The sequence below is a fragment of the Grammomys surdaster genome, unplaced genomic scaffold, assembly GCF_004785775.1.
Source record: "Grammomys surdaster isolate TR1022 unplaced genomic scaffold, NIH_TR_1.0 121722, whole genome shotgun sequence".
Classification (NCBI taxonomy): Eukaryota; Metazoa; Chordata; class Mammalia; order Rodentia; family Muridae; genus Grammomys; species Grammomys surdaster.
Genome location: NW_021617444.1, coordinates 33,595 through 45,826, shown reverse-complemented (window position 1 = coordinate 45,826; position 12,232 = coordinate 33,595). Strand labels below are relative to the sequence as shown.

At 35.7% G+C, this 12,232-nt stretch overlaps 1 protein-coding gene across 1 annotated transcript; it reads right to left on the bottom strand.

Annotated features, from left to right (window-relative positions):
- Positions 1–11,999, bottom strand: LOC114636068 (UDP-glucuronosyltransferase 2B1-like). The gene is made up of 5 exons (XM_028784367.1): positions 11,252–11,999; positions 10,017–10,165; positions 4,080–4,211; positions 2,068–2,155; positions 1–44 (listed from the first exon to the last, which is right to left on the bottom strand). Exons 1-5 carry the CDS (start codon positions 11,973–11,975, stop codon positions 25–27), a joined length of 1,113 nt encoding a protein of 370 aa, XP_028640200.1. The 5' UTR covers positions 11,976–11,999; the 3' UTR covers positions 1–24.
- Positions 12,000–12,232: the final 233 nt, after the last annotated feature.

Here is a 12,232-nt window from a genome sequence, read left to right as displayed (position 1 = left end):
GGTCACGTTGGATTCTGGATAATCTCATGGCATTCTCTTTATAGCTGTAGTGACAAGATATATGAGTAAAATGAAAGAAATGCTAATTTGCCGACTTACCTAGCATTTGTTTAGTTGGGATTAAGTCCCACAAGGAACTCAAAATAAATCACATAGACTTGCCACACAAATGCTGTGTTTTATAAGGTGTTAGAGAGGAGAGTTGAGTGACAGGGGGGTCAATGAAACACATTTGTTTAGCACAGGTTTTTTTTTGAACTTGGTGTCTAGCTGACACTGGTTTGGAAGTACTTAATGACCTGCATGCACTTCCAACTAATGAGCTGCTTAACAGTGGACACAGTTTCTCAGTTGTATATGCTGACTTGTTTTTGCTATATTCCTCATAAAATATTTATTTTTAATTTGAATTTGATAGGGGAGCAATATTTATTGGTAAGAGAAAGTTAGTAAGGATCACTAATCTTTTGTGTGTATTTGTGTATCTCCAACATGTAACACATGATTTAAGACCAAGAAGGGAAGTAGACACAGAATTCTCTTAATCTCTATAGGGTCACACATCATCGTGGACATCACCTCTCTAGTTTCTGTTTCTCCTATTCTCTTCTGCCTGTTTCCTAATTCCTTTTTATATCTAGACTCCTGTTTTCAAAACACTTGACGAGTTATGATTCTTCCTTGCACAAAAGTTCCCCCAGTATTCTCACCAGAATAAAAGCAATGCGGTTTTGTTCCTGGACTAAGAGACTGTTTATGTAACAACTAGCAGTACTTTTTCCTGTTTTCTTGCTTCTGGATTTTCTGATTAAGTACATTTTTTTATACTGGCAAATCTTGAAACTACCCATAGTGTTCTCCAGGTATGGTAAGAAATTAATATTGTCTCTCACCTTTAGTACTATATATGCAATAGCGCATATCATTATAGAAGTAAAATAAAGTTTTACCAAAAGTTTTATAACTTCAGAAAATATTGGTAAATATTTACCCTTTCTTTAAGATTAATGTTCATGATTACTTTATTATGTATTATTCTATTATATTTAGTAGTTTCCTTGTTACCTGTAAATATATATTTGTGATATTTATGTTCATAGACTAGTTTCAGACTAACCATGTCTCATTGATTGAAATATAAATTTAGAGTAACTTTATTATTAATAAGCACAACTTTCAGATACGCGAAATAACAAAGTTTTTTAAAATCATTCTTTTTCACATAGGATAAAATCCAAACTGATGATGATGTGAATCTATCAATATTTTTAAAGGAATAGTTATTCACTCCAATATAAGTGCACATATTTTCAATACGAACACTCAGGAGGCTGAACCAGGCAGAGTCATATGATTTCATGTATGGTCCTGTGATTTTATAGTAAGACTATGTTCTGAAAAAAGACAGAAGATGTCTATCTTAAGAAAACAAGTTCAGCCGGGCCATGGTGGCGTGGGCCATGGTGGCGCATGCCATTAATCCCAACACTTGGGAGGCAGAGGCAGGCAGATTTCTGAATTCGAGGCCAGCCTGGTCTACAGAGTGAGTATCAGGACAGCAGCCAGGACTACACAGAGAAACCCTGTCTTGAAAAACAAAAACAAAACAAAACAAAACAAAACAAAACAAAACAAAACAAAAAACAAAAAAAAGAAAAAAAACAAATTCAAACAAATAAACAAGCAAGCAAGCAAAGAAGCAAACGGACTCACGAATGGTCATTAATGACAGTCTGCAAGGCAGTGAGAAGGTCTGTAGCTGACAGTGTGTTGAGGTCCATTCTAACAGCTGCTCCCTTGGCTACCATGTGGTTAATATTATCAGGTTGATCCGCAAACAAGGGAATACCAACAATAGGAACGCCATGATAGATCGCCTCATAGATACCGTTGGTCCCACCATGAGCTATGAAAGCTTTGGTTTTTGGATGACCTATGGTGAGAAGAAGTTTTACATAATTATTGATCATATTATTAAAGAGAGAGGAAATATGTAGGCTCAGAAGGGGACTGTTCTCAAGTAAGTATATTATTATAGCCACAAACCTGTAGTGACATTTGCCTTACCAAGAAGGTCATTCTGTGGGATCCACTTGTAGAGCCGAGTGTTGGATCCTAAGGTGTCTGGTTTCTTACCATCAAATCTCCACAGAACCTGTTACACACAGACAATACCTTACTTAATTACAGAAATCTCAAGGCTTGGGAATATTTTGATTCTGGTTATTTGAGATTACTCAGTTGAGCATTATCCAGATGATGGAGAATGAAATTTAAGAGAGGGGAATTCTAAAATAGTATGAAATATTAAGAGGTTGAAATAAACAATACATTGTTTGTACATGGCTTCATAATAACTTGAGCATGACATTTAATTATACTAATTTTATATGTGTGCTAATTAGTGACAAATTCGTGTGTGTATACATGAAATTTTTAGGCAGTTAATATAATCATTATTGTCATAATCATGATCAATTAACAGTTTATGATTATGTATATTTCATAATAATGCAATATATGGTATATATATATCATATATTCTCAATATTACGTCTTTTTAAGTCATAAGCACACTATTTTACCGATATTTTCATGTTCCATAGGCTCCTTATTATAATTGAGTTTATTTTGATTCATATGGTACAATTTACTATTTCTAAAAATAATTTATTTATTACCAAGAATTAAATTTACGTTTTTACAGATAAAATTTTTTAAGGACTATCTGTGGAAAAATGTCAGAAGGAACATTGAAAATATGTTTTCTCTTGTTCTGAATACAATTCATGTTTAGTATCAAACAGCGTTTTAAAGTAAAAAGAATCCTCACAAATTAGAATGTGAACTGCGAGTCTTTACTTTCTGCATTCTTTGAGTTTAATAAAATAAATAAGCTCCATAATAGGAGAAATTGGTATCAAGATATAGAGTGAATTTAGCTTGCAAACATCCAAACACTGCTACTGTTTGAAAGTTATTCAATAATACAATTAAAGAGTGGCAGCTGCTAGATTCTTCCTATGTTATCCTTGTGTACACACGACTCCTTCTTAAATTCCAATCTCTTTCACCATCCAGAAAAACAAGCTCACTTGATGTTCTGGAAACAGAATTCTTCCTGATAAGCTCATAACTTCATAATCCTAGTCCTACATCAGCGTAGGATCTTTTTTCATCTGTTCTTTCACATTTTCCTACATCAGTAATTAGGAAGAATATATTTTGACTCTTTCTTTACAGACATTCTTGTTTCATTTTCTGTATGTGGATGTTTTGCCTGCATGTAATTCTCTGCACTGTGATTGTTCTACCTGGCGGTTTGAAGAGCACATTGGATTTCCTGGAAGTTGAATTGGGGACACTTGTGAACTACTCTGTAAATCCTGGCAATCAAGCCCAGTTCCTCTGCAAGAGCAGCCTGTGCTCTCCATGCATCACAGAGGCATCACTCCAGCCCCAGCATAATATTCCCAATTATAGTATTTCCTCCTCCTCTTTCTCCTTCCTGTCAGCCTTTCTCTCTTTTACTTATCCTTTTCTCTCACTTCTTTTGAGACATTGACACACGGAATAGACCAGAAAAGCTTTGGAATGAACATGAAGTGAAAATTGGTGGTAAATATGAAGAGAAAGTCCTACCTCAGATCTCTAAGCACCAACATGTCAGCTATGCACAACCATGCCGGATCTCAGTGTGATCTTTCAGCTCATAATGTGAATCAGAAACAGACTAACATTCTATCCTCTGCAATTCATAATTTTCTTTTTAATATGATGTTTGAGATGCATAAGAAATGCCCAGTTACTTTACTTTTCACAGGAATTTTCCCTACTGTAATCCTGTCAGTTTTCAATAGTCTTATTGGTTTTTGTTTGTTTGTTTGTTTTTTCAAGACACTGTTTCTCTTTATAGCCTGGGCTGTCCTGGAACTCACTCTGTAGACCAGGCTGGCCTTGAACTCAGAAATTCGAATGCCTCTGCCTACCAAGTGCTGGGACTAAAGGAGTGTGCCACCACTGTCTGGCTTTAACAGTCTTATAATACATTTGTGAACCTAGTGGACACTTTATCTTACCTTCTGTGGAATCTGGGCAAGAGCAGAAGCAACTACATTGGCCCTTTCCTCTGTCATGTTTTTAACCATTGATCCCAGAGAAAACACCACCACACCATGTTCTCCAGAGCTCTGAACAAATTCTTCCATTTCCTACGAAGACAGTTGTGACAACACAAATATATTACTGCATGGGTAGCATTATCTAAAGGACGGAGACAAACATTACCAGAGGAAATCACAAAATTATGGGAATTATTTTGGGAAGACAAGTGAGTGTCTTCAGTGCCTCAGTCTTCAGTGTTCATGGAGAGTCCATTTGTACTATTAGTACAATAGACGAAAGTTAAAAAATTAGAGGAATAAAAAGTATTGTTAGTAGAAAGGTCACTTCAATTTAGAGGATCATTAGGAGGTATTTTAAAAACAACTTGAGAAAGAGGCAGAAAGATTGTAAGAGCCAGTGGGGATGTATGACATCTTAGTGTCTACCAGGTACAATAAGACTGATGCACATATAAACTCACAGAGACTGTAGCAACATGTCTAAACCATTCACACGTTTAAGTCAGATGAAGTCCAGCACTGAGAGTAGAAAATGGTCACAGACTTCCACTTCTAACTTAGAAGCTATTTACAATTGATATCTGATAAAAATGGGTTAAATCAGTTCTCCCTAATACAGAGTAACTGGTTAAATCAATCATCCAGCAGAGTAGGCCCTAAGTTCAGGAGTATTTAGCCAACCAAAATAAATGCCATGCTTTTTATCCTTCGTGTTTTTTTCTCTCCTTTTGTTTGATTGCGTATTTTTGGGCTATTGCTTTTAAGTCCATTCCTTTGATTTTCTTTTTGGTGATTTATTTGAAAGAAATGAGAGAGAGGAGCAGTGACAGAGGCAGTGTAAAGAGAACGGAAGGGAGGGAGTGAGAGAGGTTGATGAGAGATGAGATAGGAAGTCTAAGAGGGAGACCAGGAGGTCAGCAGCATTTGGAATATAATTAAATAATTAAACTTATTTTTTTAATTTTCACATTGAAAATATAGAAATAATTTGTAGTATATTTTAAATAAAAATAAAGATGTTTCTACTGTCAAAAAAAAGAAAAGAAAAGAAGAGAAAAAAGAAAAGAAAACTCTATGACATGGGAAAAAATAAAATACAAAAAACTTGTGATGTATTAATAATTCCAGTAGCCCGGGAATAAATTAGGAATTGAAAAAGAGAGTACTTTATAGTAAAAGCTAATGAAGAAAAAAGAAATATATCAAAATGAAGAGATTGTCTAAAGAGGTGGCGAATATTTGTAAATTGTTCAGAGAGTGTGTTAATTACAAAAAAAACCTCTCTGGCTCTGCCAGAGCCTTACATATACAGAGATGGATGATGGTGCTAACCATTGAACTCATCACAGGGTTTCCAATGGAGGAGTTAGAGAGAAGAGTGATGGAGTTGAAGGGACTTGTGTCCCAATGGGGAAAGTGACATTATCAACCAACTAGAGCTCCCAGTATCTAAACAGCCAGCCTGGGAACACTCATGGAAGGACCCATGGCTAAAGCTGTATATGTAGTGGAGGATGGCCTTGTCAGGCATCAGTGGAAGAGAAGGTTTTTGGTGCCAAGAAGGCTGGATTCCTCAGTGTTGGGGAGCTTCATGGAGGGAATCTGGAATGGGTATGGGGGCACACCCTCATAAAAGCAGAAGGAGGAGAATGGGATAAGGAGTTTCGGGTGGGGGATGGGGAAAGAGGATAACATTTGAAATGTCGATAAATAAATTATACAACAACAACAACAACAAAAAAAGAAGAAAAGAAAAGAAAAACCCAGATAATGGAATTGGCTATTGCAGTAGAGCATTTGAGACTTTTTTCAACAACTTAACATTACCCATATTACTGGGAATCCTTATAATTCTCAAGGACAAAGGACTGTCGAAGTGGCCCATGGACCTTTAAATAATATTTTCATAAAATAAAAAAGGGTGAGGTACATCCCTGTACTCCACAAATCTTTTTAAATCTTATTGTTTTTATTTTGAATTTTTTCAAAAAAAATGGATGCCAAGAAATTTGTTCTGAGGGTCTATGGTACCCTACAACTAGGCATACTTATGCCTAGGTAAAAGGAAAAGATCCACTTACTTACATAAGGCATGATACCTATCAGTTACTAAATATGGGAAAGAGGATGTGTTTGTGTTTTTTCTGCAAGAAGCAGAAGGAGCATAGTGACTGCCAGAGTGCTTGGTGAGACATGCTGAAGCTGGGACAAAGAATGATGCTGACCTGTGAGCTTGCTGAGTGCCCTGACAATGGTGACTGGGAAGCTGTATTGGACGTATGTTCCCGACCCACCTTTGCTTACCTATACAATAGATGAGACAAGGGTCTTGCCTTGCCTCAAGCTTTTAGACCTTGTTGGACAGAGAATCAAAAGGAGAAGTTATAATGAGCCTTGTATTTTTGGTAAATGTGACCAGTTATTTGTACTCAATCATGGACTGGTCTAGAAATGAATCCAATATTGGAAATAACAGTCTTTGTTCGGAAGGCTGGTTCTGGACATTTTCAGAGACATATTTGGAAGTTAGCTACAGTTCACTATGATATTATGTCAGCAAAAGATAAAGTTGAGACTGGATCTGGATTTCAAACAAGAGTTAGTGCGTGTGTTAAGGCTCTTTTAATTTTAAGTTAAAATTACTTCTGATTCTTCTAGAGTATTTAATGTAAGTTTCATGATTGTACACTTTTAGTTGTGTTACTGTGTTGAAACCTGGCATCTGTTACAGAGGTCTATCAACGAGCTTTTGTTTTATTGACTGTATATTACAGAACCTTGGTATTCGGATAAAAGCTTGCAAGTGTTAGAAGAAGTGAGTCAGGTTTTAAGCAGAATCAAGAGGGTAGTCGGCTTGATTATTGCTGGTACAATAGCTTTAATTACATTAATTGCTATCACCACTGCTTCTGCAGTTGCTTTGACACAAGAAGTTAAGAGAGCTACCTTTCTTAATCATTTAGCAAAAAGTGTTACTAATGTGTTGATTATACAGGACGTTTTAGACATTTGGAACAGGGGATTGATGCTCTTTATCCTATTCAAATTATTGGAAAGTGGTTCAGAGTTTAAGGGTAAGGAGCCAACATGGTCGAGTATCATACCAAGTACCATTGGAATTGTGTTACTTCTAAATTAACAAAGATAGTCATTATAATTAGCAAAAAGTTTAAAGACACTTGCAGGGTAATTGGCATAATTCTAACACCTCTCTGCATGTTTTAACTTTGCATAGTGAGCTTATGAATTTAAAGAATGCTGCTCTGCTGAGCATTGATGCTGCAGATGTTGCTGACAAAATTACCTGTGGCCTGAAGTCAGTATTCCCATTTTATTCAAGCTTTAACAATGGCATATACAGCTTTAGCATGGTAGTTCTTTTTGTCCTTGGAGAACTTTTATTCCTGCCCATCATGTGAAAGCTTGTCTTTAACAACATAAACATGTTGGCAGCTAATGTACATGCCTTGAAACTGAAAATGGAACCCCAGACTGAGTTACTAATTCAAAAGACTGGAAATCAAAGGACTGGTAATATTATGAACAGAGCCTTACCAACCTAAGGTAGAAGTCCATTGCTTTTGATAATGCACGTTCCACAAAGTGTTACAGAAGACACTCTTGTCAGAATTTCCTAAGACAGGCTCAGTCTTGTTTATGAAATAACATATGGGGAGAGGCGGTGAGCTTTTGGGGTTGCTTGGGAAGAATCTGACATTGGCCAAGGAAAAGGAAATGGGCTTCAGGCAGGAATCTAACATTAGGCAAGAATAAAGAAATAATTTCAGGCAGTGTTAGGAGCCGCGTCCGCCATAGCAAGATGGCGCTGGTTTCCTGCTTCCTGGTTCTTCTTGTGAGCCTTGCTTGAATGTGCGCCTGCGCAAGGCGCGAAAACCAGTATGCTAATTTGGTGACATCATAAGAGCCAATGAGTGTGTGGCACGTCTCCTAAAGCTCTATATAAGCCATAAGCTTTTGGGGCTTGGGGTCCCTCGCCTCACTACCATCTAAGAGAGCTGTAACACTACCATCTAAGAGAGCTGTAACACTAAAAGAGCTGTAACAATAAAACTACTGTCAGAAGAATCCTGAGCGTGGCGTTCTCCTTTTCGGTGAGGCGGCGCCCCGCAAGGCAGGAATCAAAATCTTAGGCTAGAACTAAGAAGTAATTTCAGTCATGAAAATGACTTTGGCTAGGACAGGGTAGAAGACTCAGATATTTTGATCATTCTGATAAGCCCTTAGATATAGTGATCAAGGGAGTCATCACCGAACTTTGTCTAGTTTCTTGCTTATTCTTTGAATCCTTGTGTTTATTGTGTTGCTTGTTCCTTGAATATTTGCATCTATTATATTGCTAGTTCCTCAACCTAGAACTGATCTTAATACTTGCATGTAATTAAAATGGCATAAAAGCAAAAATGAGGAGGGGGAATGGAATAGGGGTGTTCTTTGGGGGGTCTATGGATAAGAGTATCACATCTCAACTGTAAATAATTACAATATCCAATGACAAAAAGAAAAGAAAAATAAGATTTCAGGAAAAAATCCTTTCTAACATCAAAAGAATAAAGAATCCAATCAGTTCAGGCAAATGATCCAAAATAGGCTCAGATTGAAATAGCTTCCAATTATCTGAAAAATTTTCAATAATTTTAGCTTTCAGAAAAATTCAATTCCATGTATGTCAATATTCCATCATAATCCAGTTATAATGAGTGTCACTACTATTTAAATAATATAAAAATGCTCCTACAGATATTATGGAAATCGAATACTTATGCATTTATCCTTGTTGGAAATGTCAAATGATATGAATATAAAGACATAAATAATTTTCTTCTCATAAGTAACATTAGTATGATGTATACAGTTAAGCTATGCCATCCTTTGGTGATTTCTGAGGGAAATAGTTGCAAGGAAAAAAAAATCCACACAATAATGTTTACTACATCACTGTTCACAATGACCCTAATATAGAATTAGCTGAGATATTCTTCAACTGATGGATGTGAAAAGGTGTTGGTAAATATACAATATATAATAATGTTTTACCCAGATAGTAAAAATATTATTATTATATAATCTCAGGTAAACAACTATTGTTTAGTGGACATGATGTTAAGCAGCAAGCCAGACATAGAAATATAAGGGCTGTTTTCTTTTTTATATGTGCAAACTACAAAGACAAAACCAAAATACCCGCAAGACCTAAATGTAGAAAGAATACAAGGAAGTGGAAACTGTAAAAGGGAGCCGTGTGTGGAACTCACACACATGAAGCTGTCTGACACCGCCTACATGCCATGTTATAACCTGCTTAGTTAAGTCTATAGTTCTTGGCATTTGTCTGTTTTCCTCTCTCTTCTTTTCATCTGCTAATATCACCCTGTACACTGGCCAGGCAGTGAAACAACACAAGGATTTGAGGACATTACCTCTGATCTCTGTTGGATAATTCTTTAACTTGTCTATCTATCTCTAATTATACAATACATAACATTTATTACACTGCATACTATAGTTCATCATCAGTATAATATTTTCAAGTAGAATATAATTTCTTTTTAATGAAGAAATTGATTCTTTGTTTCTTTAGCTGTTCAAAACATCTCTGTCATTTATTATATGTTCTTGAAGAGAAGATAAATTATTTTTTATGAGTTACCTAAACATCCTGAAATCACTGACAACATTCTAAAGTGATTTGACACTTTGATTAACAGTAATTAGACCCAGAGATGTAAGGCAATATTATATATGTCAATTGTCAGAGAGCTCTAATTCATTTTTTATACCTCTCAGGAAACCAAACATCTGGAAAGAAATCAAACATCTGATGAAGAATTGTTTCTAGGAAAAACTGTTTATCACGGGAAACAATATAGTTACCTTAGGCAGTGGTTTGGCTGGTTTGCAATGGAATCCTCCAATAAAGTCAAAGTTAGGCAAGAATGGGTGAGGAAATTGCAGGTCCCAGAAAGTTCGAATGAGCCATATGTCTGCCTTCCCCATCATCTCAGTTAATGTAGTGGGTCTCCCTGCATCCCCCCAAAATGAAAATATACAATGGTTAAAGAAGTTTATCTGAAATAGAGCAGGTGATTTCTGTAAGGTGAGATCATGTAGACAAGCAATGTAAGATGTTTCAATTATGATTTATGATATAATCATATTAACATAAATATTAATTGTGTGAAAATTCTATTAGTTTGCAAAGTTACATCCCTGAATTTTAAACATTTTGAGTCTTGCAAGGAATCTTGAAAATGAGTAGAAAAACAGCTTTCATAGAATATTTAGTCTACTTTATACAATTTCATAGTTATTCTCTTGATTTGTGATTCTTGAAATACACCGTGATAATATGTAAGGTATGGCTGTGATAATATTTAAGGTAAGTTTTCTTTATAACTCCTTTACTGTGTCTATTACAGGAGACTACAAGTAACACTTAGCCATATCCATCAAAGTTAAAGCTGGATATTTCCATAAATAGTTAACATTTAATATATTTCTACTATTAATTTAGGTAGTATGTTATTTAATGAAAATATATTTTAAAAACAAATTAATAAATATGTGCATTTTATAGCAAGATTTAAGGCTTTAAGACTTTTGTAAGTTTTACAGATCTGAGACATTTCAAATTCTAAGAAAAGCAAGTTACCTTAACTGTTTCTGGTTCTAGTGATACTATCTAATTGTGAAAAACCTTTCATGATATACTTGATAGATTCTTTAATTTTTAAGGAGATGTGTTTTCTTCAGTGATACACAGATAGTTGAGGTAGCAAATTATGAATCTGTAGTGTTCTCTCCTACAGTCATTAAAACACTCAATGAAACCTGGAGTTTGTTTCACTGAGCAAAACATAGAGTAGATCAAACGATTATAAAGTGAAATCTTCCTTGTCTCACTTTACATGGTTACTAAGTTCTGGAGTGTTCTGATCAGTTACTCTACAGTATTTGCCTTGTTTTGAGGCTCTCTCTTGTTTTCTATTTTTACTTGATCAGCTCACAATGAACAATCTCATTCTGTGACTTTATATTCACCTTACACATTCTCATTCAAAGTAACATCAAGTCAGAATTTCCCAGTGACAATGAAAGGCCCAGTTTACCTAGAACATCACTGTAAAGCTGACTCCAGGACTTCTCATTAAATGTTTGGAACCAAAAGTCAAAATACAGCACCTGTAACATATTCTTCACCCTTTCCACAAATGTCATATGGTCACTTAATTCTGACAGAACCATAGGCACATAGGAAGGGGGGAGTGGAAGCCCCCCGCTGTACTTCTCATATCTGTTTCCAGGACAGAAGCGGAGACTGTACACCAAAGGTGTCTTAAGCAGTTCTGCCAGCAGCTCACCACAGGGACCTATGGCATCTGCGAGAATGACATCAAACTTAGATCCTTGGAGTTTCTTCATAAGACTCTTGTTCCAAACTACTGCTTTGCAGAAACTTTCAATGATGTCTGAATATTCACTGAAGACTTTTTGCATTTTTGAATAATATGTCCAGAATGAATGTTTTTGAAAGTCATATGTCCATTCATCTACCCATTTTCCAAAAGCAAATGCAAGATCATCTTTACTCATAGGTACAGGGTAAATCTCAAAATTGATAGAAGATTCATTGGTAGGCTGGATGAGAATAGAAGCAGAAGATACAAGAACGGTGACTTCATGACCTCTGTGCACAAGTTCATCCAGAATAATCTTGATATTTATCCAATGGCTGTATTCTGTGGGCCACACTAGCACTTTGCCACAGGCTCCATGTCTAAAGTAGCATATGAGCTGTATCAACAGAAAAACTGAAGTCTGTTTCAGAGACATCTTCCTGAAAGGGAATGCTTTTGAAATCTGTTATTCTTTGCATATTTCCTGCTTTTATGGCAAGTTCAATCAATCAAGAAGTTAACATATAACTTCTAAACTCATTACTGACTAGATGAGTCTGATGGTGTAACATCCTGTGTAAATATACCCATGGAACATGAACTCAAGGTTCACAAAGTTTATCTATATTTTTTTTTGTCCCTGATATCTTGCGCTAAAGTTGATTCAATTCTTCTAAGCAAGTGTCTTGTGTT

Excerpts from the sequence above, each read along its gene's own strand:
- LOC114636068 (XM_028784367.1), bottom strand. The coding sequence starts at position 11,975 with ATGTCTCTGAAACAGACTTCAGTTTTTCTGTTGATACAGCTCATATGC. Across the intron at positions 2,156-4,079 it reads TTGCCCAGATTCCACAGAAG|GTTCTGTGGAGATTTGATGG; the intron begins GTAAGATAAAGT and ends TGTGTGTAACAG. Across the intron at positions 45-2,067 it reads CCCACAGAATGACCTTCTTG|CTATAAAGAGAATGCCATGA; the intron begins GTAAGGCAAATG and ends TTGTCACTACAG.